Here is a 26,514-nt window from a genome sequence, read left to right on the forward strand (position 1 = left end):
GTCCCGATTGTGTCACTCCGTGCATTTCCCAAACATTTTTATGTTAGTTGGGAAGGTCATCACGTCATCCCGCTATTATTAGATTGTTGTTTGCAATCGAAACGAAATGAGGTGCTTTTGGGTTGGCTTGCCAGTGTTGTTTGGTTTGCACTCTCCACTCACCACTGAGATGGAGGCCGAGCTTCCATCCCACGTGATCGTTTGGTGGTTTACTCAACGGTAGGCTAGTGTGGAGTCCAATTTTTCCCCCAAGTTCGATTCTATATTATGGTGGAATAACTCTTTTCCAGCTCAATCTCTAGTTCTGTTGTTTTTTTTTCTGTTTTTTTTTACTTTTTACAGGAAATAGATGCATTAAAGACCCGAAGTTTCTTTCAAACAGTAAAAAGGGTGACCGAAAGTCGATTGGAATGTTTGGTGTAAAGAAGGCTGACTGCAGACGGAAGATGAAGGAAGACGTCATTCTTTAGACTAAAGTGTCGAAGAGATTTAAATCTTTAGGTCAAAAGTCAGATATACCGTAAAGCATTGGTCTAGTTATCTAAATATTAAGAAATCGGATAAAAATAAAGTGACAAAAATGTCCCTGAAAATTAGTGGGAAATAAAGCTACTAAATGTATTAATTGATGAAATGAATTAAAATTAGGTTGAGATAGAGACATTAGGTATTAATGTGATAGTTTCCAAATATAAGATACTAAAAGTTAATATGGACAATAATTGGGGTATTGTTTAGTGAAATTTCCCCTACTTCTATCTATATTAGAGTTTACCAAATGTTTTCTTAAAACACCGCTAAGGTTAAGGAGAAGTATGAATTCGTAATGAAATTAGATGAACTATTTCAGTGAAACCAAAAAGAGCAAAAATACGTATGGAGGTAGAGGAGTGGGTGATGAATGAATACGTGCATAATAAGACTTACCGGCGGACCCAGAGGGGTGCGAGTGAGGGCAGTTGCCCCCTGCGAGTTTTTGAAATCTGCTGTATAAACTTCTTCAAAGCCTTGATATATGATATTTTTTAGAACTTTCTTGTCATGACATTGCCCCCACTCCACAAATATGTGCGTAAAAGAGCTTTATTTTACTTAAGATGCATAAAATTGTAGGCTATACAATTAGAGCATCTGCCGCTATAATGCAAAATTAGTAAGGTATAAGAGATATATGACTTACCATTTAAGCATATTTCTTAGCATATTTTATACATTTAGTTTATGAGTTCCCACCATAAGGTATAAATGATAAGGTATACATAGGGTTTTGGGTTTGCAACGACTATTATTTATGCAAGAGGTGACGATGATCTTACATAGTACTGAATTTGATGATTAGTGACTTCTTTTAATATTTATGCATTATTTAGTTATTTTACTTTTATGCATCAATGTGCATGATACTTTTTCCGAGCTCGGGCTTCATACTAATTCCTAAGATAAGATTGGGCAAAACAAGTGAGAGATGGTTTTAAAAAGACCGTTAATTATCGTTATTAAATTATAAATAATTATTATGTATTAAATAATTTAACCTTGATCATACTCAATATTAGGCTCATATGAGTAGTTTATGCCAAGAAAATTCATAATGTTTCTCAGTTTCTGACTTACTGCTATATGAATATTAATGATATTCGTCAAAGTTTCATTGTGGATTCCAAAAAAAATTCGCTCCCTCTTAAATATAATCCTACGTCCGCCACCGATAAGACTCGTATAATATCATTGATTACTAGTAAGGCGAGGAAGAATCTTGTCTGAAATTTAAAGTAGCTATGTGCCTTGTATGCACACTACTCAACATTGATGGTTCAATAATGGTGATGGATCATAGAGATTGTCTGCGTCGACAGTAAGACTACAGTTCGGGGGTTGAAGCATACTGTTAACAACGACCGATGGTTCGCACGTACCTGGTTCCCACCAACTCGATTTTTACTCGCTTGCTTTGGTTGGTTGAAGGTGATCTATCATTATGGGATTCGTCGTTGCTTATAAATACAAACCCATATATATATATTATAACGTTATAAACCATACAACGCAATTTAAGCTAGCTAGCTAGCAGAAATACTAGTTCAGAACTTTTTGCGCAGTTAGAAACTCAGAATACATTTCTTATATAATATATGCTTCTTCACAACATGGAAGTAGCTTCACAAGAGACACCAGAAGAAACAACGAGATCACCGGTGCTATCTAAACCTCAGGTAGACACTAAGTTCTTTCGATCTGGGGAAATTGCGTATTGTTTATGACATATATCTGTCTGTAATAAGTTAGTTCTTTTTATTGTCTATTAATAAGGTAATTAACCAAAGATTGTTCGTTGTGTCAGCACGAAATTCATCTGGCGTACTCATTTGAGCAAGAATGTATCACGGAGTTTGGTAGGCGAAGGTCATGAACGGTAGGGAGTTTAAGAAACCTCGACCACGAACCTTCATATATGCCCACGGCGTGTTGGTGTTGTATGGGAGAGGTTTCCGGCCTTCATCAATCATACCACCAGCTTCTTCTAGGGTTATTATAAGAGCAGACATCGCAGTATCATAGCCTTAAATTATAAGCTACCTAGCTAAGTTACCCCCATCTACTTAATAAACAAAGATAATTGTTTTTTATCATACGTACTTATATTTCCTCAGCTAGCTAGCTATGCTATGGTGAAGATATGTACGCGTATTTTTGTTCAAGACTATGTGCAATTGATATGGATATATACATGTTAACAGGTGCATATATGCAACCTAGCCTGAGAATTATTGACATATAAACATGTCAATAATCCGTACGGGCATTCTCTGATTAATTATTTTCAGCATTTACAATTATTTATTTTGTTAAGATCGAAAAGTGTGTTGCACAATCTTTCTTTCGTTTATAATTAAGTGGAAGATTGTGAGTTCAAATCATGATATACTTTGTTTAATATTTGAGTTGCATATATATTTATTCGATAGAAAAACAAGTGTGTTGCTCTAGTTTTAGTGGCCATATACTTCATGTATTTCATCGATGGTGAACTGCAGCAGCAAGTTATAGTGAATGCTTGCAAGTTATGGTAAATACATTTACATTACAAATGCTTAATTGTCTAAAGTATAAGGGTTTAGTAATTGATTTTTCCACCATTTATACTCACATTAATCACATGTGAGTTAGATGGATCTTGTTTGTTCAGCTCATATGTGATTATTTTCAGCATTTACAAATTACATTGTTTTATTTTCTCAAGAAAAGTGTGTTACAGTCTTTAGGTTGTAATTAAGTGGAATCACGATAGACTTTGTTTTAGTATTTGAGTTGCATGTTTATTCGATAGAAAACGACGTGTGTTGCTCTACTTTTAGTGGCCATGTACTTATTGAGTTCTTGTATTCCATCGATTGGTAAACTACAGCAGCAAGATACAGTACGTAAATGCTTGCAAGTTATGGTAAATACATACATTTCCTTTTATAAATGCACATTACAAATGCTTGTCTAAAGTATAAGGGTTCAGTAAACTTTTAGTACATATAAACGAACGCCTTAATATCATTTATCATCTCATGGCATCGAGTTTGTGCAAGCATAGACTTATCTAGTACCTGAAACGCATGCCCTACACCTCTGTACACCACAGTCTCAACTTTCTTCCCTGCTCTAGCCATCGCACCACAGAACTCGAACTCCCTGTCTTTCAATATGTCTAACTCCGAAATACACACCATCGTGGCCACGCTTTCCGAACCCAAACACAAGCCTTTCGCCAAAGGGTTGCACCATGGATGGTCGCGGTTGGAACCAGCCGGCAGTGCCAATCTCCAGTAGGAATCCGAAGCTGCCAGGTTCAACACCGAATGACGTGGCTGCACCTTGTAGTAGTACTTCTCCGAACTCGTCCTTGCCTCTCCCCCAAAAAATGGTTGCAGTAGAATTACACCTTTAGTAGTTAAAGGCGATAGAATTGTCCCAGAAAAGAACACTCTTGTGCTCACATTATGGGCAATATTGGCACCAGCAGTCCAGCACTATCCCCCACTAAGAATATTCTAGAAAAGTCGCACTGCATTGACCACCACTGGTGATTCTCCTCCTCCCCACCACGTTCACATAAAGCTTCTTGTTTTAGCCACACCAGGGATCTGAGTCCATCTTCATACGCTGCCGGAAGAGGGTGTTCAGGGGCCAGACGGTAGTTTACAGACATGATAATGCAACCAGCTTCGGCAGCTAGTTTTGCCAAAAACTCATGGTAACAACTCCAAGCGGCTGAGCCAACGCAAAACCCACCTCCGTGAAAATACACAAACAAAGGGAGCTTCTTCATCGGATTCGTCCCGTGGCATTTCGGAATATAGAAACGTGAGGTAACGTTTGTGAACCTGTCGATGACTATGTCCATGGATGTCACGCCTAACTCCGGATCGGCCACAGCGGCCGAAACGCACGGGACGATCTGCGGTCTCTCCACATGTCCGTCTTTGTACACTTTGATAAGCCCTTGGATTTCCTCGATCACAATGTTCTCATGCTGGTGGTGATGGTCGACTATTGTGTTGTTGGTCTTCTGCTTAAAAAAGATTGGATCTAAGGTGATATCAGGCACCATTATTTGGGTTCTCATTACGAAAAGGAGAAGATAGAAATGTAGAGAATGCGTGGTAGCAAGAGATCTGGAACTACTTTGGGTGTGTATGCAGAATTGCAGATCCTTTTATAGGAAAACTGAAAAGGGTAGGCCGGGTTCGTCTGTTGTATGCCATATAGCATGATTGGACGGTGAATAGAGAGAGAATATATTGATGAATGTGTGATGGAAGTTACTGTTGTATGTCATACAACAACGCACCATATAATTTTTCAGGCTGAAGCTAATAATTAGATGTTTCGACATGACAAATTACTAATTGTCATGTGTCCTCACGTGGATCAAGTGTTTTAGGGCCCCTTGTTATATTTAGTACTCCGAATTTCCGAACACCGTTATATTTTAATTTTTAATAACAATTAACAGTTACTATATTACCAATATTACCAATACGCCAATACGTCTGCATATCAATACTCTAAGCATCTAAAATGTCTTCGTTTAAACATAAACATATATCAAGTCCAAACAACTACATACTTCCGTTCATTCATTGACAATACCTGACAATATCAAAATTTAACAGTACTTCACCTCGAAAAGAAAATAATGTGAACTAGCGCAGCAGAGAATATGTCAATCTTTGTCAATCGGATGCTAATTAGTGGGTAAGAGAACTCTCAACTGCAAAGTGTTGGCGGAAATGTGGAATGTAGCCTAACCTTTGTCAACGACATAGTCATGTAACTCTAAAAGGCAAATGCTAAACAGAAGTTTAATAAAAGCAAACATCATACATGGTTTCCCATATGATGTCCAAATTAAATTATAGATACCTGCTCTCTTAGAAAAGCTTTTAGTAGTTGTGCATGACATTGTTAACATTTTAAGGGACACGACTGGAGTCAAAGTACCACACAAGGGAGCACCTAACTTTTGGTTGCCACCCAATAACAACATCGATCTATCCACCCAATTAAGTTGAAGCAGATCGAGCATTCTGGATTTCCAGATAGCTCTTTCACTAAGTAGAAGCTTTGTTAAGTGGCCGGCTTTTGAAAATCAAGCACTAGCGAATGACTCCCTGTATTTTAGGACATCCATGGAACATGCATGCATGCTAAACCAGAAAGCATTATTTCCGTAGTCAAAAGCTATTAAAATTCCAGCACACATTCATGCACATAGCTAGTTTTTCCAACCTTTAAGACCACTGACTCAAAACATATATAGCACTCAGAATTTTCACAAAATGAGTTGGAAAACGTTGGGTAACTAGAAATAATAAGAACAGAAAAATGTCGTCTGAGAGTATTATAGATTACATATATATTTTGGATTGTAATGTTACTGGACATCAATCGCTCAGTGATTCATACCGGTCTGAAGTTGTGGAGGCATGGTTGCTGGCGGTGGCTGCATTGCGGCAAGTCGTCTCTGCCTATGGACGTTGCCATTCCAACCTATGGTCATGTCAAAACCCAGGTTCTGAAGGTGTCGGTACTCTTGGCATAGAACGCATCCCTCGCAGCAAAAATGGACGCAGCAATCTGTGCATGGCCTCTCCTCCAAGAAGTACTGCCCTCTCAGTCTGGTTCGATAGAAGCACGAATACAAACACGAGCAACCCATCAAGCACATCATCAAACCGTATATTGTTCCACTCACTCCACAGGCTGCCCATTCGATCAGTATGTTACTTGTGTATATGCGCATATGGAACTTAACAAATTAAATTTCAATCTTAATTTTCCAAAACAAATCTCCTGGAAGATCGAGTACGTTGAATGTTATACATGGACACCAACACGTTAAGCAACCTAGATGGATCGAACAAAAACAGTTAGGGTTTCTTTTATATCTTCCGAAACAAAGTAACTAAGTAATGATACTTAATTAGCAATGCATGCATGCATGATGCATAATAGTACATATATATGATCAGACTTACAACTGCTGAGATCTTCACAACAATCGCACAGGCCAGAGGACCAAGGGGCTGGGGAATGAGGAAGGGTCACCGGCATGACCGGAACGCCGGTGGTTGTGAAGGGCTGAACTTTCGAATCAAAATGAAGTGGTGGTGCTGATGATGGTGTAATCCGAGGGCTTGGGAGCGGCGCTGATGGGGCCAGACGAAGTGACTCATTCTGCGAATCGGCCATGCTAGAATACATGTGTGTGTATTTCCGATATATATGTCTCGTAGCCAAAACGATGAAAACTTAGAAGTCACCGTACTTTTCTTTTGGAAAATGTTTTAGCTCTTCAATTTTCTATGCATGTTACGTTATTTTGTCACGTCACTAATTAAAATAATTACATTATATCATTTATAATAGAAAATACAATTTTATTTTTGTAATCCAACAGTTATATATTATTATATAAAAATATAGTTTTTATCTCTTTTTTGTCTTTTCTTTTTCATCATTGTCATACTTTTCAATTTGTTTTTTGATACAACTTCATGATCATCATCATGCTTAAATTTACGCTCCGATACATAGTGAAAACTCAATATCTTTTAGAGTACTTGTTCGGGTATTTGGTGGAGTTTTAATTTTTTTTTGTACTTCGATAGAGTTAAAGTTTTAATTCTTAAATGTAAATAAAATTTATATATTGAAAAATCATGATTTAAATTTGAAATAATTTTTGACTTATTTAGTGTCACAAAGATTGAAACTTTTATTAACATCGTAACACATGATAATTAGAGTAAACATGAAAAAAAATATTTATTACCTGACATCTCCTATAAAATTTAATAAATTATCATAAGATCAAAATCACTTGTAAGATTTTTTTTAAATATATATTGAATGAATAATGATAAGATTTTATTTTCCTCTAAGAATATGGTGTAATTATTTCAATTGGTGTGACAAAATGAAGTGACATGCCACATATAATTAAAGCGTCAAATTCAACGTCTCATTAAAGTGCTCTAACAATGCTCTTTCCTTTTCTTTTTTTTGAAAATGGAGGGCTGGTGTGGCTACCATCTATCATTCATTAATGAAACCGTCGAATACAAAGGGGGACGTGAAGCCTAAACTCCTCATTAAAAAGACACGAGTACTCTTTCCCTTTAAACTAGCTATTGAAGAAAGTAAATTAAATAGTTTTAATTACACTGGGTACGTGCCTTTTAGTAATTAACGGTCAAGGCCACGTACATTTATCCCCCATTACTCTGGCAATCTCTTCTTCTTTTTTGTGTGAAGGGATACGATTTTAGAACTACCATTTGACTAGCCCCAATTCAAAATTAATCCTTCTTACATACTATACATACTATAGTACAATACACAGTTTTTGAGATTTTTCTTTTCAAAAAACTGATCAACAATTTTAGGGGTATTTCATTTTACACCCATTTTTGGAATTTTCTTTTAAAATAAACTCACCTATCATTTAATTCTAATTTTCCTAAAATATTTTCAATTAAGCTTATAAATTGTCTTTAATTTTAACAAGAATTACATAGATTACCACTATTTAAATATGATTAGTCAACTATAAAATTAAAGTATCTTTTTAAGTAATTAATTATAGATTGCTTGTGATTTCCTTTACCTCATTATTATTGCTAAAATTATAGAAATTTTGTTTAAAATTTTAATTCAAATTAAGGTAGATAATGAATGTAATATTTATGTTTTGGTACTTTCAATTATCTTTCATAAATGTAAATTTTTATGTTGAAACTTGAAAATTTGTAGGTTGATATTTGCAACACTAATTTTTCTGTATTCATTCATCTCTTTATAACCTGACATAAAGGTAGAAGTTAACATTGTTAACCTAGTTAATAGGTACGAGACAACCTAGTTAATAGATATCTCTTTTAATTTCAACCTAAAGATTAGAAACATTTTTTTACAAAACTTCACTTCAATAAAAATGTAATGACATAGGGGAATTTTATAAATTTTATTTGTACCTCTTATCTAGGAAAATATGCATATAGAGAATTTTAATATACCTCTTTATTAGATTTGTAATGTATACATATACATATGCTTCTCGTTCTAAAAAATAGTATTATACCTCTTACAATTGATTTATGTTATAATATACTTAACATGAAGAAAATAAAATGTCATTCAAGAATAAAGATATGTACGTACCTTACGATAAGAATTTCTCATATAATCTTTGTTTCACTAGCTCTTATTTCTTAAAAACAAGAATTGTGTAAAACTTTACAAAATTGAATTGATTGATGGAAGAACAACAACAAAAGCTATGAAAAAATTGAAAATTAAATAGCTCAGTGATGAGTATATATATAGATTGAAGTTATAATATGAATTTAAAACAATGAAATAATTATGGATGAAAGACCTAAGATTAATGAAATAATCTAGTCTAACTTTTTATATATCAGAAGGGCAAATCAGATATTTATAAAAGGAATAAATATTGATAATCAAAAAATTTGGGTATAAATTGAAAGAGAAAATTGGGTGTGGATGTATTTTAAAGAGAGGACTTCAATATTGGGCTTATATCTAATTTTCTCACAATTTTATAAAAGTATACGTAAGCTTGCATTTTCCTGAAATGATAATAGCATAACACTCCTATTGAAGTTTCCTTTAACCATTCAGGCTTCTTATTGACCCAAGCAAAGCTGTTTTAAAAGCTACTTACGGAAGATCAACTAATAAAAACTGGGTACCTATCATCAAAGTAAACCACTACACAGAGTCAGGTCAAACTTGATATATAGCATTAAGATTAAGTTTCGTAGAAGTATCCGTGAAATGCAATTAGATGTTGAAACATGTTAATTGTCAACTGTAATTTTTGCTCGTGTCATAAATATACTATTCATAAGATATAGGAAGATGTTGTAATTGGTCTCATGCTTGTGTTGAATTAAGTTTAAAACTGTGAAGAATTAAAGGAAACTGGCCGGGTATCCCTTCCATCAAATCAAGACATGTACATTACGTATACACATACACATAGTCAAGTCAAACTATTATATCCGAACTTACTAACTAATTTCATCTTCTTTTCTGATCTTGTTGAGAACACTTCAACTTACTTTCAGTTTGATCTTGAAAAATGATTACAAAATCATTCCATTATAATTGTGATGATGGATGAAGCAGTCTAACCTAGTACTTATATATAAGAACCAACTCCATAGCCCAGATTGGCATTAAGCAAGAAGCTATAGCTGCTAGCTACGTACATTCATCTGCATATCTGCAAGAATTAGCGAGTTCAAAGTTCGAACAACTCCGTCCAAAATTCCAGTATGGCTCGATCCGAAATGCAATCTCACCAAGGACAATGGTCCACTGGCCTTTACGATTGTTTGGAAGATCGTTCAACTTGTACTTATTCACTTCCGTCAGAGCTATTCTAATACCTTTCTGTATCTAACTTCCTTGTCGTGCGACATTATCTCATAATTCTTTGCTCTTTTGAACCAGGTCTTCTCACTTGCTTCTGTCCATGCATAACCTTTGGGCGAATTGTGCAGATTGTTGATAGAGGAACTACATGTATATAATTATGAACATCATAAAACCAGCTTAGTTTTTAACTTTTTATCAACATCTAGTACGTTAACTTTCCATAATTGCATTATATAATTAAGGTAGCTGATGTGAACGAATGTACATGCAGCGTGTGTGGTGGCCGGCATGATCTATCAATTTCTGGGTTCTGTAGGTTGTGGATGGCTTTATGCTGGTTCCTATCGAACCAAACTGCGAGGACTCTTCTCACTACCGGCAGCGCCATGCCATGATTTTCTGGTTCACAGCTTCTGTTGTGTTTGTTCTCTCAGCCAAGAGTACAGAGAACTCAAAAATCATGGAATTGATCCCTCAATAGGTAACTATAAACTTGATTTCCTCACATATATAATTGGACCGTCGGAATTACACACAGTAGGAATTAAAAACCATCTTGTATGAACTTAATTAGGCGGGAGGTTTTTTTATTATGTATATGCCAAACTTGTAATTCTTACAGTACTCCTAGGTACATAATTGTATTGATAAATAGTCCTGATTTAATGTCAATCGTGGTAGGGTAGACTTAAGTTTCATGTAAAAAAATTGTTTCCACTTACATTACCAACAATTACATTGTTACGTACATTTGAAGGGTGGCAAGCCAATGTTGAGAAGTGGAACCGAGAAGGAGTGAAGCCTCCGATGGTCGAGCCGTCAATGGCACGTTAATTGTCCGACCAGCAATAAGCCAATAATGGCATCTTAATCGACGAATTGGCAGTGACACGTTAATCGTCGAGTCGGCAATGCCATGCAGATGCATGTTAATATCAGCATCCCTTCCTTTCAATTGTTGTGTGTTTGATTTGGTTATCAGTTTAGTTTTAGTCTGCAAGCGTTTGATTTGATTTGGTTATCACACCCCGTGCTGGTATACGGTATTTTCTTATGGATTGTAAATATATTTGTAACGTTGTGTTGTTTGTTAGCTTGGATTATAATAAGATTCACTTCATCGGTTGCTGACATCCTATCATTTTGCGTTTTAACCTTTCGGAAGCAGAATACAAAAATGGTCACAAAATTAAGCCTCTTGTATACTTCGTATATGTAATTGGCCAAGTTGGTTAAATTATTACGCGAATTTTTTACCTCTAATTTTTCCCATCCATGAAAGGTTAGTCGAGTCTATAATCTAGGATTCGTTAATTGTTCGCCACTTAATTAATTTGGGTAAATTTAATTACATCACCAATATGAAAAATTTCAATGTTTCGATCAAAAACTTAGTTCGCGTTTAACTTTCTATAATTTGAGAAATGTTTATTGTAGAACTAATCTTGTCAACTTTTGCTGATGTTATTTGATCTAGTGAATTAATAATCTTAATTTATAAGTGGGATGTTTCGAGTTCATTTCTTTTCGTTGTGCTTCGGAGTAGTATTTTAAGTTGTTTATCTGAGAAAAATTATAACTATATGTCTTTGGAGGTTTCGGTTCCTCCTATCCAGTGGTGGACGCAGCAAATAATGTTTGTGGGGGCAAAAAAGAAAAAGAAAATTAGGCTTATGAACATTGTATAAGCCATGCACTAGGGGTAGCATTCGGTTTAAACGGTTCGGTTTTAGGGTCAAATTGTAAACTAAATTGAAATTGAATTTCGGTTCAGTTCGGTTTACTGTTTGGTTTTTCAATATGGCAAACTGAAAACTGTCGGTTTTTTTTTTTAAAACTGAAAACTGAATTTCGGTTCGGTTTTTTTTTTTTGAATTTTTTTTTATTATTTTTTAAAAATTCTAGTTTCAAAATATTGTCGATCGACACCAATAGATGTGATGAACATATATATTTAGAGACCATGTAAAAATTTCATCCATTTTGAACATAGTTTGATCGTCCATACTAACGATTAACCAAAAAAGAGGCGTTTTCACATAATAAAACCCCATTGACCGGGTCTTTGCCAAATGAGTTTCCTTGTTTCGACCACGCACGATCGATGACAAAAATTATGTGATTTCAAATATGTAAACAACTTTTCTCATTCGCATCTTGGTAATGGGTCCTCCCTTAGGGTATATTAGTGTTGTTTTCGGTTTACCGGAAATTCCGACGGTCAAACGAGGTCCGAATTGGATGAAATTTTAAAATGGTCACTAAATATATATACTGATCACATCGGATGGTGTCGATCAATTCCGATAAGTTTTCTTCATATAGTCGCTTCATAATGTGATAGTTTTATTATAACCGTAATATAAAAGGTTATGGTATATTAGTGGACACTTCAGCGATCGACAACTCCAGTTTGAAATATGGTCGATCGACACCAGTAGATGTGATCGGTATATATATTTAGGAAACCCGTAAAAATTTCGTCCGTTTTGAACATGGTTTGACAGTCCGTACCAACGGTCAACCAAAAAACATGCGTTTTCACATAATAAAACCTCCATTGACCGGGACTTTGCCAAATGAGTTTCCTTGTTTCGACCACGCACGATCGATGACAAAAATTATTTGACTTCAAATATGTAAACAACTTTTCTCATTCGCATCTTGGTAATGGGTCATCCCTTAGGGTATATTAGTGTTGTTTTCGGTTTACCGGAAATTCCGACGGTCAAACGAGGTCCGAATTGGATGAAATTTTAAAATTGTCATTAAATATATATACTGATTACATCGGATGGTGTCGATCAATTCCGATAAGTTTCCTTCATATAGTCGCTTCATAATGTGATAGTTTTATTATAACCCTAATATAAAAGGTTATGGTACATTAGTGGACACTTCAGCGATCGACAACTCCAGTTTGAAATATGGTCGATCGACACCAGTAGATGTGATCGGTATATATATTTAGGGAACCCGTAAAAATTTCGTCCGTTTTGAACATGGTTTGACCGTCTGTACCAACGGTCAACCAAAAAACATGCGTTTTCACATAATAAAACCCCCCATTGACCGGGACTTTGCCAAATGAGTTTCCTTGTTTCGACCACGCACGATCGATGACAAAAATTATGTGACTTCAAATATGTAAAAAACTTTTCTCATTCGCATCTTGGTAATGGGTCCTCCCTTAGGGTATATTAGTGTTGTTTTCGGTTTACCGGAAATTCCGACGGTTAAACGAGGTCCGAATTGGATGAAATTTTTACAAGGTGACTATATATACATATCAATCATATCGACTGGTGTCGATCGATCTTGAGAAGTTTCTTTCATATAGTTGCTTCATATTGAGGCGGATTTAGTAATTACACATCCGCTTGTATATATATATGTGTTTGTTTTAGCAAACTTATTTGAAACATACATATATGGGCATACATATAAACATAGATGATTATATATACATATATAACACTACAAAAGTGAAACATATAATTATATATAATATAAACCTAAAATCACATTAATTAAAATAAATATTCGGTAAGATAAACGTAAAACGACATTATTTTATAAATAATTCGGTTTTTCGGTTCGGTTCGGTTTTTTATGTGCCCAAACTGAAACCAAACCGATTAATTCGATTCGGTTCGGTTTTTCTTGTGTTCGGTTCGGTTTGTATTCGGTTTAATTTTTTTCAGTTTCGATCCAATTTTTTCAGTTCGATTTTTAGTTTTTCGGTCTTAAGTGCCACCCCTACCATGCACAAATCTTCGAACGATTCCGGTAAATAACAATGACACCATTCTTGTGGATTTCGTAAATTGTTGTTGGGTAGAAGATAGCCAATAGGTTGCATACATGTGTCGGCAAAATCAATGAAAGAGATCAATGGCACCCAGTCGACCCCCCCCCCCCCCCCCGAGTCCGCCACAGGTACTTGTCCTATCGGCCGCATTTTACCATGATTAAGAATTTTGAATATGAAAATTTTGGTAGGACCAGTCCTATCTCTCGGCTATTAACAAAAGTATTCTTATCTATTATTATCATTGACATTACCTTATATTTTATTTTTGTCAATCTTTTTGAATTTGAGACATTGCATATATATCGGTGTATATCCAATTCCGTATAGTGGATTATCACAGATACTCTACGCTGTCAACAAGCACATTCAATGAATTTAGTGAGCACATTTGTGTGACATCTCAGCTCCCTTGATTTGCTTATTTGGATGCTACAGGAAATGAATTCTGCAAACTCTTTCTCATCTGCTTGCTTGAATAGGCAAAAGAAATTTAATATGTACGTATAACTGATATAAGAATTAAGCATGCGCCAACAAACGAGCCAGACATATTCCTGGACTTGGATTCATTTGTGGACCACAATGCAAATAAGCATTTTCCCGAAAACTTCTGACCACAAACAGTGTATATTTTTATTTCCTAAAACCCTATATATAAGTTCATCCCATTCACTCATCTCACACCAAAACCCTAGTCACCAATATCATTGGGAGTTCAGGACTCAGAAAAGAAAACGTGAAGAAAAGTTGTTTGCCATGGAGTTTGATTTGAGTCCTCAGTTCAACTTCGACTTGGGTATGAACACGAACCCCAGTCTTGAATTTCTCGAGGATGATGATGATGAATTCTATACTGAGATGAGGAGGCAGATTATGATTCTTACTGGGGATCAGAAAGATGATTTTCCGGAGACCAAAGTCGTGAAGCCATCTTATTGTAGTGTCACCAAAGTCGTTAAGCCATCTTATAGTAGTGCCAGTAAACCAAGAAGCTTAAGCATCACATCATCACATGGCAGCATGAGCCTGTGGCAATATGAGTATAACAGTACCAATTCAGAAGCAGTACCAGTTCAGCATGCAGAGTCCTGGGGAATTAGCACAGGGACTGGAGTTTTCATCCCTCTAAGTACTGTAAAACCCATAAGAAATAACAAGCCAAGTATGTACCCTGATTTTTTTTTTTTAAATCTTCTTCTTTTAAACCTGAAAAAAAAAGGTTGATTATTTTTCTTTTACCGTCGATTTCACTAACTTATTGATGTTCTTGCCAGAATCAAGAGGAAGGGTAAATGACAGAAGAATTAAAAAGCGAGCGGACAACAAGCACTGATCAAGAAAACAACCTATTGCCTAGAGCTATGGCTCACCCGGAATTTTTATTAATAAATTGAATAATAAGTTAAGCTAGCCACATTCTTTTTTCCCAGATTATTTAAAAGCAATTACAAAGAATACCCCGAAGAAGTGCTTGCTTTAACTGTATCATTTCAGATCCATTTGTTGTTGTCCATGTTCAATTTTTTCATTTGTTTTCGTATTCAATATAAAAATTGACCCCTGCCATTGTTCTCGTGATATCTTTGTTGATGCCATTGTTTGGATTTAGCAAATAATGTAAAAATGACTGGTATATATCCCCAAGAAGACATTCTTAAATTAATTTACATGTTGGAGGACCACCAAATCAGCCGTTACTAGATTCTACAAATGCCAAATGAAGCATAATAAAAAAGGGGGCTTCATAGCTGAGTCTGCATTTTGACGAGTAGCCATCTTCATGGTCTCAGCACTACTAAGCTGATTTACTAATACTACAGAGGTACTACTAACCATCATCCCTTTATGTAAATCCTGAGGCCAAGTTGAACTGAAAGCGAAACTATTAGTCCCTAGGACGGGCCATCCACAAAGAACTAAGTGCTCTGAGACGCGAGAAGTAATCGTTGATAACAAGAAGAGCACGAGCAGCTTGCCGAGTGGTCAGAATTCGATACAATTGTTGCAGAGTTTGCTGCCTCAACAAGTCAGCCTAAAGAGGAAAAAAAGCATGCACATTATTACCACAACAAGATACATTCATATCTCATAAATGGGGATGCATAATAAGTAACAAATCAAGCTTATCACCTGGATAAGGAAGTTCTGCAGTGTGCCAAGCTTGCCCATAGCAACTGCCATCTGCCCCATGTAATCGGCAACATCTGCAGAACCAGTAGAGCCATGAGCACTGGAGGACAGTGTGTCTACAAGCGATTGTTGCAAAGCTTCCATCCCCTGTGATAAGGCATCTTCAGTCTGTTGAGAAGATTGTTGTAGATTGCATATCCCCATCAACTGCTGATCTGTTAAAGGCTCAAGTTGATTCCCAAGTATCTGGTGGACACACCCAACAACAAAGTTAGATCCCACAATTGCATACCAGAAAAACAACTTGTACTTGAAAAGAATCAAACAGATGATTGAGCACCTTGAGAAGTTCAGAGGAGCGAAATCCACCCAACCACATAAAACACCTTTCGGCAGGTGTCTTCCACATGCCAGAGAGCATATGGAATACATCAGCCTTGGCGGCAACACTCTTTAACCTGAATATCTCATCATAGTGTGTCATAACACTATCAACATGAACTCGCAATCCATTATCTACCAGATGAGAATTTACAGCCGATCGCAGCTCATGTATTAGGCGCTGATGTTCATCAAGCCAGCGTGCATACTCAAAATCAAAAATTAATGCCCCTGAACAATCAAAACACTTTATCAGGGAATGGTTATCAAAGGGCATATATCTTAGCTGAACTTAAATTTTCCTAAAGACTGTTGGTGGTATGCAGCTCAGAATATGGGAATCTATTTATCTAGGCCATACAAGTTAATACCTTAAATCAATACATCAATACAAATTAAAATTTCCTTAAACTTAGTACAGGCTCTATGGATGAATCAAAATCATTGAAACAAGGCCAGGAATAGAAGCAAAACAAGCACACATGTATCTAAAGTAACTCACCACTTCCCCCCACAGAGTGACCTTGATCCCCTGACGGTCCAACAAACATACCCTGCATTGACATACCAAATCAAGAATGACAATGGACTTGAAAGAAACAAAAACCTTTTCTCATGTGTGAAATCTACAAAATTGTGCACACCTGCTGGCGCGCTCGTTGCAGCTCTTGCTCAAGTTGCGAAAGCTTGAGTCTACTATTCTCCAATTGCTGGACATATGCCTATCCAAAACCAAAACCTATAAATGTTCCAAATATACTTCATTCATTAACTTAAAGTCAATGCAATTATTTTCATTAAAAAGATCCCAGAGTTTACTCAAAACGACCTAATTGATTAAAAGGGAGCACAAGTGACTATGAGAGGGGCAAGTTGAAAAAAGGCTTAGTCATTCAAGAGAACACTGGGCATTTATATCAAACCTAACTATAGCTGGCTGTGTATCTACAGGGTATTCTGGACCTAGAAATTCATGTCTTAATACAGATTAACAGTAGCCTAGAGCTAAACATGTAGTAGTCATGCAGGCTGCCCTGCTACGCAATAAAGACCATTAATGAAGAGAGAAGATGAGAAATGACATCATATCAGAAAAGATGCTTACTTTCTTCCTAAGTCGACTCTTCCTAGCTGCTTCTCGATTCTGAGCCAAGCGACGTAGTGACTGCAAGTTCATTAGCCCCAACAAATCAAAATTAACACTCGAAATAATTGGCTTCCTAAGAACAACAAACACAACAAATTTACAGTATAAGTTAGGTTGGAACCTTTTGGTCACTTGTTCTTCCATTGGCCTGCTCTATGGAATTGGAATCCACTACTACTAGTGCTCCATGCTGAGCTCCACGAAGCTATAACAAAATCATAAACCTACCAATCAGAAACTTTCAATCGCATAACAAAGCACAATTCCAGCACTACAAATCCACATTCCCGGGTATCTAAGTTTTACAGCAACATATCAAACAGAACAAGCACTAAATTGGACCCTTCTGGAAGATCAAAACAAGTGGAAAATCCAACAGTTCTAATTTGAAAACAAAAAAAAGATTCTAAATCCCAGCATGACCCACCAATGCTAAACTTTATAGATATATAGATTCCCCTGAAGCAACATAGTAGAAGACACTGTATATGAAAAAAAACACAGTGAAAGACGCAGCATATGTTCAAGAAAATAGAGACGAGCGCAAAAGAGGTATACAAGGTTCTTGTCTTCGGTGTCGATATCTGTAGAGGTGTCAGTCTGCTGACTGTGCTCCGCCATAGCCGAATCACCCCAGTTCTCAAAGTGGCCGTTGTTTCCAGACGACGTCGTTCCTTTGTGATGGTGGTACATGTACGGCTGCTCTCCCCCTGTTCCCGACAGGGTTGAGCCTATGTCCAAGCACCCCGGGCTCTATAACACCGCCATTTAATCACCAAGTTAACAAAGTGAAACAGAAAACTATGATTTCAATAAGTACAAAAAGGAATTTCTTGACGATTGAAGAGTGTACCGTGTTGAAGGTCGCATAGTGCAAAGTATTAGGTACAACAGCAACGTTGTTGTTGTGGTTTGCTTTTAAGCTGAAGATAGAGCCTACAACACAAAATAACACATACCTTATTATATGAGTAAAATGAAAGATTTTGTTTCATAGTTGATATACTAAAAGAGGAAGGATCATACTTGAGCTTAAATCAAGAGCATCGTCTTGAGGAAACACAATAGCGGAATGATCAAGCTCTCCAAGATCCGCAAAACGCGTTTGGGTGTCATCTCCTCTGTTTTTATTACACAACATAGAAACAGAGGAACCAAAAATTTAAAGGCCTCATCTTTTTGTGCAAAACCAGCAACCAAAAGCAAAGGAAGTAAAAACTTAGCTAGAGACTTGTGAAAATAATAAAAGCAGAGCCAAAGAAGCTATCTTCTACCTGAAATAGAAAGAAGAGTGTGAATACAATTCTGGGTTCGTTGGAACTGGTTTGAAGCTCTGCATTTCTTGAACTTCGTTGAAGGTTCCTAACAATCTCTTTAAGGAAAAGGAAGGTAAAAGATGATATGGGTCAAAACTCTTTCAGTCTTTTGAGTTCGAGAAGGAGAAGGAGAAGGAGAAGGAGAAAAGAGAGAGGCAGTGAAGAGAAGTGAGGTGAGTTAGAAATGAAAAATATATAATCTTGGTGTAGCTTTAAGAAGAGGATAGCGTATCAGGACTCCTAATATAATAAATTTTAGACACTGAGAGGCTTTTCCTTTTATTATTGATTTCTGACTTGGGATTTTAGCTTCCCAATACCCCGCCACAATTCTCTCTCTCCTCCCCACTCTCTCTTCCTGGTGCGTCTCTCTCACTCTCCGCTGTCTCCCATGTCACTCTGCTACAGGTAACAAAGGAAAACCCAGATTAAGAACATGGAATCGACAAGTGCCACAATCGAACATGTGTCATCACCAACCAGAATACTCTTTTCTTGCTTATTCATCATATAATATATCATCAAATATAACACAGAGATCACATTTTTTCCAGCTTTTGATACTTAAACATTAACATGACATGATAAGATGAAATGAGTTAATTGCAAAATTAGCTTCTCGCTAATTATGTCCAAACTTCACATTACGAAATGTAGTAGTTAACCGTTACTCAAAAATGATAGTGAGTGATGTGAGAGTGGATCAACCTTTAATATGATTTTGTTTAGTTTCGACATATTACAAAATGAAGTAGTTAACTGAAAATGACAATGAGTGATGTGAGGGTGGATCAATTTTTAAGATAATTTTGTTTAGAGTAACTTAACATTTGACGGATTGAGGATAGTTAACGTGGGGATTCACGATGGGAAGAGAGAGCGTGTGAGATGATCAACCCAACTTGGCCCAAGACAAAAGAAAACGGCCCCTACTTAGTTGATGTGATTCTCTGTTTGTCTCTCTCTCTCTCTCTCTCTCTCTCTCTCTCTATGCCTCTCTTGCTCTCTCACTAGGTTTAGGGTGTCTCTTCCTACTCTGAGCTTGCCTCATTGATTCTAGCATATACTCTCTATCCAACTCTAAAACGTACACTATCGATTCCCTCCAGCCCTGGCCCTTGTAGACCTGAATTATTTACTAGTATCACTGCGAGGATCTGCAGCTATCATACGTACCATGGGGAAGAGCGCCTGCGCGCGAAAACTGATGGGATGTGAATCAAATGAAACCAAAAAGAAAGAAAAAATAGAGAAGAAAAACTAAGTAACAGTGTTGGTAATTTTATTATATTCCCTGTTTGGCGTGGCTTGAAAGGAACCTCTTGGTAATGGCAAAGCAGAGCTTCGAAACACGGCCGCTTATTTACTGTGCCTTTCTTCTGCTTCTTCTGTCTCCCTGCGTGTGGCAGACTCCATTGGCAGCATTGCATTTACAGTCTTTGCATGCAAACTGCAAAATACATTTTTTTTGGGCCAAACGGGGAATATGACGCTATCTCATAGAGAGGCCAGTGGTACACTAATGGCGTGTCAGTTTCCCTCTTGGTGTTTTAGCCTTTTGGTTCTCGCCCGATGCTACTACTGCTACTTGTAGACTTGTAAGACTTGTAGTAGTAGTACTAGTACTTGGTGCATTGTTTGGTGTGTTTCAGAGAGACAGAGATCTTGGTGGTGATGCAAGCACGAGAGATATGGCCTCACGTGACTTTCATCTAATGAGTTCATCATGGTCGCCATGCCCATCATGCTCATCATCACAGAGCCTTCTGCTGTTTTCCATCTCAAGCTTAGTTTCAAGTTTCTGTGTGTAGGATCCCTTCTGCAAGCTCTGAGCTTCTGCAAGTTTCCTGGGGTTGTAAATTTGTCATCTTGCATGCCAAACAGAAGAGAAGTCATGGCTCTTCTTTTGCTACTCAATTACTATTTGAATTAAAAAAAAAAAAAAAAGGGAACTTGGTACCAGAACCAAGAATTGGGACTTTGTAAGGGTTTAAATTTTCTGACACAAGATAATTTTCCAGACGCAAAAGATATGCCCCAGCTTTGTGGCTGAACAATAATGACTAAATAAGATTGTGGTTGTGCAATAGACAAATTCAAAAGTTACATTTAAGTGCTTAACCAGGAGGCCAACACAAAAGGAGAGATGAAAATGTCATACAAAGGCAATCAATGACCAAGTTAAACAATTGAAGTTGCTCGCCTGCTCTAATCTGTGTAGCTTTAAACCTAATTGACCAACTTCTTTTGAACTCGGACCCCAATCGCTGAGCCGCCTATCGGTCAAGATTTGCGTTGGATGAGTAACTATAGAGCTAACCAAAGATCAGCTATCCTATAACCAAAATCAAAAGGATTTGCGTTGGATGAGTAACTATAGAGCTATTAATTACATTGTACAATTTATGAGACGAGTGATTATTCAAAAAGGGAACGTTTCAAGTGTTTGGTGGTTATCAACCCGATTGTGGGTTAATACTTCCCTTGCCCGGGCACTCCTATATTGAAGACGCTGGTGTAGCATCTCCGACATCTGATTGAAGAATTCAGCATCCCACCTATGTATTAACAATGGATCTTCAGCATAACAGATATAGATAGATGTAACGGCGCTCTCCACAACCACCATTGCTATTCCCACCTGAAAATTACATGATCCATGGTATATTTTCTCTATCAGATAAATAAACGGCAAGAATGAGTATGATACTCCAAACAAAGCTCAATCTGGTTGTTTAGAATAGGCAACCAAGAAAGTAAACTTGTCAACATGTTATCCAATACAGTCAAGGCCAATCGCAGATAGTGGTTATGGTGACTATTTGATCGTCAACTAGGGGTGCTCTTCACAGTTTTCTTCATCTATATCGTTTTAACTGATTCAACATGGAAAACCAAGGGATGCACTAATGTAGTGGACAAGACTAAAACAAAGAAGGGAGCTAATGCAAGAATGGGAAGCTATGGAAAGTAGAAATGCATGCCAGTATCAACTCAAGGAAAAAAAACAGACAAATTTAAATTGTGTCTATCTCAACATGATTAGTATTACGAGAAAACTTCACTGAGTTCGCATAAAGATCCAGAAAGCGGCAGAGATGAAGCACTACGATCTAAGAAATCCCATTAAAAGTCTAAGCAACATTAAACAAGTTATGAATTATCTTTCAAATTGCTTACTCAGAGCACAAAAAATTCTGCAAAACGAAGGGCTATCTTCATTCAAGGAACTTACCAAGATCATTCCCATCAACATTGCAGTGGACCCGACCATAGCCACTCTGTCCTTATATTTAATCCATGTCCAGATCCCCGAGCAAGTTCCGGTAATAAGCCCACCCAACAATGTGCCCATCAATAATACCGCACCTGAGCAATCATAGGCAATGAGTGCCTCAACTCCAGTAGACTGAAATAACTCCCAAGCATCCCTCGCTGAATGATTGAAATTTTTGCCAGAAACAGCTATCTGTAGGGAACAGGAAGCATATCACTGAGCAACAACAAAGTCTAAACAAGTTCAGGACAATAGCAAGAATTAACAGGTGGTTTAGGCACTGAGAGCGCACCACTATCAAGGATAACTTTTTTGTTAAACATACATATTCGGGAAATGCAGAACATGTAAATGGACGATAAAAGCAACTGAATGTAAAAGGTAAGGCTGTTATTGTGAAAATTACAAACAATGACCAGACTTCCGGTAGAAGTCTTGCATATAAATAGCAAAATACTTCTTTTAGGTTAATTAATATTTCTGCTGTTTACATTCTTGGGAAAGTTTTTTTTCCCTTGCACTCCAACTAAACACTGTAAGGTTGATGTATTAATGTAAATCCAAGGCAGCAAATATTCAGGAGTAAAGAAAAAAAATGTAGCTTTGATAGTTTGATCCATTAACAAGTCAAATGCAAATAAAGCAGACAAAGGCTTCTCAATCACAAATTACCTGGACGTAGGCATACTTGTTAAAGAATCGGACAAGTGTCTCCACGAGATGAAAGAGGAAATCGACAAAGCAAAGTAGACACTCATTGTTGCCAATCTTAGACCGGACTCCCCTGATCTGAATTATATTTCAGAAGTTAAAAACTAAAATAATCACTATCAAATGTATATGGAAATGATTTGTGAATATCAGGATGAAAAAAGTGTGCAGGCATGTTACCGTCCAGCGCAAAGTCCGAATGGCAGCTGTGAAAAGTGATCCATAGCAGATGCTGCCAAAAGAAGTGGTGACTGCATACCGAAGAGACTTCATTAGTGACTTTGGAGGTATTGATGAGCCCTCTCGACCACCATGGGATAGAACAAGAAACACCATCCCAGACACAATAACATGCACAGTATTACAGAGAACAGCACCCGTCCAAAATAAGCTTACAGAGAGAACCTACGTGCATTCGTGACAGCGTTATTAGTCCATTACCTGAGGCATATTTTATGTTTTATTGCATTTCTATGCCATGAGAATAGATGAAAGAAGAGCAAAACTTGCCAGCTCACCACAAGAAGCCACCAGCGTCCACCATCTCCAATGCCTAAAGCTACAACACCAGCTGCCCCAAAGGACCATATACCCATCCATAAAAGCATAATAAGCATGAATGCATATGCTACCCTCATAACTTCAGGGAGATTCCATACCATCTTGACAGCTGCTTGTAGCACCAGCATGGTAAAGGGTAGTCTATTGATCAAAACTAGAATCAGAAAGACTGCAAGGGAATCTGATTATTTGGATTGTAACTTATGCATGTAATGACATATCTAAGTTTCACATCATTTGAAACTAACTGGATGGAATAGAGTGTGTTTACAAATTACAACCTAGCTAAGAATCAAGATTAATGTTGAATTCTGAAACCAAAAAACAGTATAGGCAACTGGAACTCCCAATAACTAACTACAAGATACTACCGTGATCCACATCATACTAAATAGATATAACAGACAGAAGCTCTAATTAGTAAATAATTAAATATAGGTAACCCAGCAATCCAGCCCTGAGGTATAATGCCAGATTGTAGACATGTATGTAGAAGAATCCTTATAAAGCCATCAGATAGCCATCAGATTCCCAAAGCTGTGAAGGTGAACCTAGACTAGCCTGGGCAACCCCTTTCCCCGCTTTTTCACTTATAATCTACACAAGTAACATTCAAATCTTTTACATACAATATGCTAATGGTCCAACAGAAGAAACACATGTATGTGAGCAGTGCCATATGAAGTTGCAACCAAACCATCCTGATCTATCAAACTCTACTTAACGACATTGTCTAATACTTGAAATGCACCAAATTAACAGCACAAACATAAGCAATAAATTTGTACCTGTCTACAACTGCCAATAAATACAGGAACAACAAACCAGCACCAATCGCAAATGCAACCCCCCAGAAGAACTGCTCCATCCAAAAACACAGAACACTGAGCACAGCAAGATAAGTGGTCAAGATATGCACCGCAATCTTCATCATGTTACCCGCCTGAGATCCAAGAAACAACAACCAAGTCCATCCAAGAACAGTCCCAACTCCACCAGCTAGAGCATAAAGCGGCCAATAATCCTCAGTCAAACCCTTCTGATTTTCCAAGTACTTTTTGGTGAACCTATCTAAGTTTAGCCTATCTGATTTCTTAAACCTATTGATCCCCAAAACCGCCAGGGCACCTCCCACCAAAACCAAATGAATCATAAATATTCCCAACCAGAACACATCACGCCACCGCCGTGACGACTCCGCCGCCATGGTTTGGCTGCCGTCAGCACTCCGGCTCTGGCCCACATTCTATAACAGAAAATTTAACAACCTTTTTCAATACAAATTGAGCTGAAACCAACAATTTCAACTTAAACAACATAAAGTTGAGTACTTCACCAGACATTATAACAGAGCTGCTTAACTGAACTGATCAGACGCCCGAAATATATATATAACTAGTAAAAACATCCTAGTATGATACAATTAGGTGGTTAAAGCTTGAGTCTTTGCGTGAATAGGTAAAAAGAAGGGGTGGGATTACCGGATCGGAGGCGGAAATTGAGGCGGAGTTGACGGACGAGGAAGAGGAGGAGCTGTGAGAGATGTTATTCATGCTGAGTTGGACTGAAGGCCGCGCATTATTATTGGTTTAAAGGAGTTTCAGGGTTTTGTGGGGAGTTATATAAGAGTTGAGAATTAAGACGCAGAAGAAGAAAAACGTGAGGATCAAGGCGAAGAAGGAGAGCAGGTCAATGATGGAGAAGGGTTAATATAAGGGTTTTACTGTGCAGGGTTTTGGTTTTTTATTTTCATTATTCAAAACAAGGAAAAAAGGGTAAGGAAGAGAAGAACAGAACCGAGAAAAGGGGCCATCTTTGGCTTTGGTTTGCAGTGTTTGAGTTTGACCACTGTGCAGAACTGGTGGAATGTTCTGTTTTGCAGGTTCAGAGATTTATGAGGGGTTGATCTGGGAAGACTGATGAATAGGGAAGACTAGTCAATTTAAGAGACTTCAGTTCAGTTTAATCAATCATCTAGAAGAAAATAATGGACGAGTTCAAAGCGGCCCAATTTGCAAGAGTGGCCAACAAAGAAGTTAGGGCTGTTTTTTTTTAAAGGGGGTTGGGGGAAGTCCCCCGACTCAGAAGAAGTTTGGGCATTTTAGAACAAGAAGACGATGGATTCTGTTTTCTTATGAGAGAAAACATACACAAGTGAGATAAGATTGAGAGATAAAAAATTGGTGGGAATTGCAATTTTTCAAGCTTATGCAACAACCACTTCACTAAAAAAAAAGGGTGCTGATCACTTTTTATTTGCTCACTTTTCAAGTTTATGTTATGTGTTTTTTCTCAACTTATAGTTATATAATAATTGAGCAATTGAACACATAACATGAGTTTATAATGGTAAAATGTGGTCAGCAAATTTATTTCTGCATCAATGATATTGATAGATTTTGGCAGATGACCAAATGCTAGTAATTAAAGCGAAGGGGCTAATTGTGAGGTAATTTAGCTGGCTGCCTTATATTTCCTGTTTTGGTCAACTCAACTACCTTGTAATCTCCCTATCAGAACTCATATAGGTATGAAAGCAAATTTATCGTCCACTCTATGCCCACCACCTTAAGTAAATAAAAAATGTTTTTTTTCTCAACAAATTTATAAGTAGTATTATAAAATACATTGGACATTTATTTAAAGTGGTAGACATGATAAGAGTGGGTGACAAATTTGTTTTCGATACGTATATCTCTCTACTCCAATTCTTTAAGGTGTATCAGTCTTGAAAAAGACATTTAAGAATGAAATACGTGGAACAGATGGAAGAAATTTCATAAGGTGTAGCATGCCTCTTTCTTTTATTCTTGTTGGAAATATTCAAGTCAAGGTTCCAGAGCTCTTGGGTTACTAGGAAAGCCCATACCTCTCTCAAATCAATTTATGATGATTTTTGGCTACGAAGACAGACCCTATTCCTCACCATCTAATTTTATGTCACATAAAGAGATACAGTTTTTTTTTTTTGAAAAAAAAGAAGAAGACTAGAAACGGCATCTCTCACATCGTTGCATGAAACTGTAGAACACAGTTTGTAATAACATCCCGAAATAATATCAGGAGAGACATTCTAACGTGCACGGCTTAGCATATAGTGCAACCATGACTACTTCATCTGCTCTACAAAGCGAGCATCATCTCTTTAGAACGTTTATGATGATGATGTAACTAGACATGAGACATCAATTTATATCGCGGGCATTGAGGTGGCAAG

At 37.0% G+C, this 26,514-nt stretch overlaps 6 protein-coding genes across 6 annotated transcripts; 2 read left to right on the forward strand and 4 right to left on the reverse strand.

Moving 5' to 3' along the window:
* Positions 1-3,515: 3,515 nt before the first annotated feature.
* LOC126792418 (probable carboxylesterase 17) lies at positions 3,516-4,615 on the reverse strand. The gene is given in 2 exon segments (XM_050518840.1): positions 3,516-4,010; positions 4,013-4,615. Coding segments are annotated over 2 exon segments (1,098 nt in total).
* A 1,329-nt stretch (positions 4,616-5,944) lies between these two features.
* Positions 5,945-6,756, reverse strand: LOC126792419 (protein PLANT CADMIUM RESISTANCE 11-like). The gene is made up of 3 exons (XM_050518841.1): positions 6,531-6,756; positions 6,362-6,399; positions 5,945-6,301 (listed from the first exon to the last, which is right to left on the reverse strand). Exons 1-3 carry the CDS (start codon positions 6,754-6,756, stop codon positions 5,945-5,947), a joined length of 621 nt encoding a protein of 206 aa, XP_050374798.1.
* Positions 6,757-9,783: 3,027 nt separating this feature from the next.
* LOC126791704 (protein PLANT CADMIUM RESISTANCE 12-like) lies at positions 9,784-10,812 on the forward strand. The gene is made up of 4 exons (XM_050518167.1): positions 9,784-9,936; positions 10,036-10,107; positions 10,232-10,441; positions 10,718-10,812. Exons 1-4 carry the CDS (start codon positions 9,858-9,860, stop codon positions 10,792-10,794), a joined length of 438 nt encoding a protein of 145 aa, XP_050374124.1. The 5' UTR covers positions 9,784-9,857; the 3' UTR covers positions 10,795-10,812.
* A 3,803-nt stretch (positions 10,813-14,615) lies between these two features.
* LOC126792538 (uncharacterized) lies at positions 14,616-15,149 on the forward strand. The gene is made up of 2 exons (XM_050518943.1): positions 14,616-14,936; positions 15,049-15,149. The coding sequence occupies exons 1-2, from the start codon at positions 14,633-14,635 to the stop codon at positions 15,105-15,107; spliced, it is 363 nt and encodes a 120-aa protein (XP_050374900.1). The 5' UTR covers positions 14,616-14,632; the 3' UTR covers positions 15,108-15,149.
* A 272-nt stretch (positions 15,150-15,421) lies between these two features.
* Positions 15,422-18,822, reverse strand: LOC126789840 (transcription factor TGA2.2-like). The gene is made up of 11 exons (XM_050515901.1): positions 18,707-18,822; positions 18,459-18,553; positions 18,286-18,368; positions 17,991-18,185; positions 17,554-17,637; positions 17,391-17,450; positions 16,930-17,007; positions 16,788-16,839; positions 16,245-16,516; positions 15,905-16,150; positions 15,422-15,806 (listed from the first exon to the last, which is right to left on the reverse strand). Exons 1-11 carry the CDS (start codon positions 18,769-18,771, stop codon positions 15,660-15,662), a joined length of 1,377 nt encoding a protein of 458 aa, XP_050371858.1. The 5' UTR covers positions 18,772-18,822; the 3' UTR covers positions 15,422-15,659.
* A 1,959-nt stretch (positions 18,823-20,781) lies between these two features.
* LOC126790206 (uncharacterized) lies at positions 20,782-25,341 on the reverse strand. The gene is made up of 7 exons (XM_050516365.1): positions 24,779-25,341; positions 24,086-24,543; positions 23,255-23,438; positions 22,917-23,141; positions 22,698-22,814; positions 21,984-22,217; positions 20,782-21,389 (listed from the first exon to the last, which is right to left on the reverse strand). The coding sequence occupies exons 1-7, from the start codon at positions 24,848-24,850 to the stop codon at positions 21,171-21,173; spliced, it is 1,509 nt and encodes a 502-aa protein (XP_050372322.1). The 5' UTR covers positions 24,851-25,341; the 3' UTR covers positions 20,782-21,170.
* Positions 25,342-26,514: the final 1,173 nt, after the last annotated feature.

The sequence above is a fragment of the Argentina anserina genome, chromosome 4 (genome assembly GCF_933775445.1).
Source record: "Argentina anserina chromosome 4, drPotAnse1.1, whole genome shotgun sequence".
NCBI lineage: Eukaryota > Viridiplantae > Streptophyta > Magnoliopsida > Rosales > Rosaceae > Argentina > Argentina anserina.

What these genes read in the sequence shown, in the direction of transcription:
- LOC126792419 (XM_050518841.1), bottom strand. Translation starts at nt 6,756, where the DNA reads ATGTATTCTAGCATGGCCGATTCGCAGAATGAGTCACTTCGTCTGGCC. An exon ending in TTGTGAAGATCTCAGCAGTT is followed by an intron (nt 6,400 to 6,530) that starts GTAAGTCTGATC and finishes CGATCCATCTAG; the next exon opens with GTTGCTTAACGTGTTGGTGT. An exon ending in GTCCATGTATAACATTCAAC is followed by an intron (nt 6,302 to 6,361) that starts GTACTCGATCTT and finishes TAATTTGTTAAG; the next exon opens with TTCCATATGCGCATATACAC.
- LOC126791704 (XM_050518167.1), top strand. Translation starts at nt 9,858, where the DNA reads ATGGCTCGATCCGAAATGCAATCTCACCAAGGACAATGGTCCACTGGC. An exon ending in TTTGGAAGATCGTTCAACTT is followed by an intron (nt 9,937 to 10,035) that starts GTACTTATTCAC and finishes CTTTTGAACCAG; the next exon opens with GTCTTCTCACTTGCTTCTGT. An exon ending in TGGAATTGATCCCTCAATAG is followed by an intron (nt 10,442 to 10,717) that starts GTAACTATAAAC and finishes GTACATTTGAAG; the next exon opens with GGTGGCAAGCCAATGTTGAG.
- LOC126792538 (XM_050518943.1), top strand. Translation starts at nt 14,633, where the DNA reads ATGAGGAGGCAGATTATGATTCTTACTGGGGATCAGAAAGATGATTTT. An exon ending in CATAAGAAATAACAAGCCAA is followed by an intron (nt 14,937 to 15,048) that starts GTATGTACCCTG and finishes TGTTCTTGCCAG; the next exon opens with AATCAAGAGGAAGGGTAAAT.
- LOC126789840 (XM_050515901.1), bottom strand. Translation starts at nt 18,771, where the DNA reads ATGCAGAGCTTCAAACCAGTTCCAACGAACCCAGAATTGTATTCACAC. An exon ending in GAAGAACAAGTGACCAAAAG is followed by an intron (nt 17,451 to 17,553) that starts GTTCCAACCTAA and finishes ATGAACTTGCAG; the next exon opens with TCACTACGTCGCTTGGCTCA. An exon ending in TGCAGAACTTCCTTATCCAG is followed by an intron (nt 15,807 to 15,904) that starts GTGATAAGCTTG and finishes TTTCCTCTTTAG; the next exon opens with GCTGACTTGTTGAGGCAGCA.
- LOC126790206 (XM_050516365.1), bottom strand. Translation starts at nt 24,850, where the DNA reads ATGAATAACATCTCTCACAGCTCCTCCTCTTCCTCGTCCGTCAACTCC. An exon ending in ACAAGTATGCCTACGTCCAG is followed by an intron (nt 22,218 to 22,697) that starts GTAATTTGTGAT and finishes TGTTCCCTACAG; the next exon opens with ATAGCTGTTTCTGGCAAAAA. An exon ending in TGTTGATGGGAATGATCTTG is followed by an intron (nt 21,390 to 21,983) that starts GTAAGTTCCTTG and finishes TGTAATTTTCAG; the next exon opens with GTGGGAATAGCAATGGTGGT.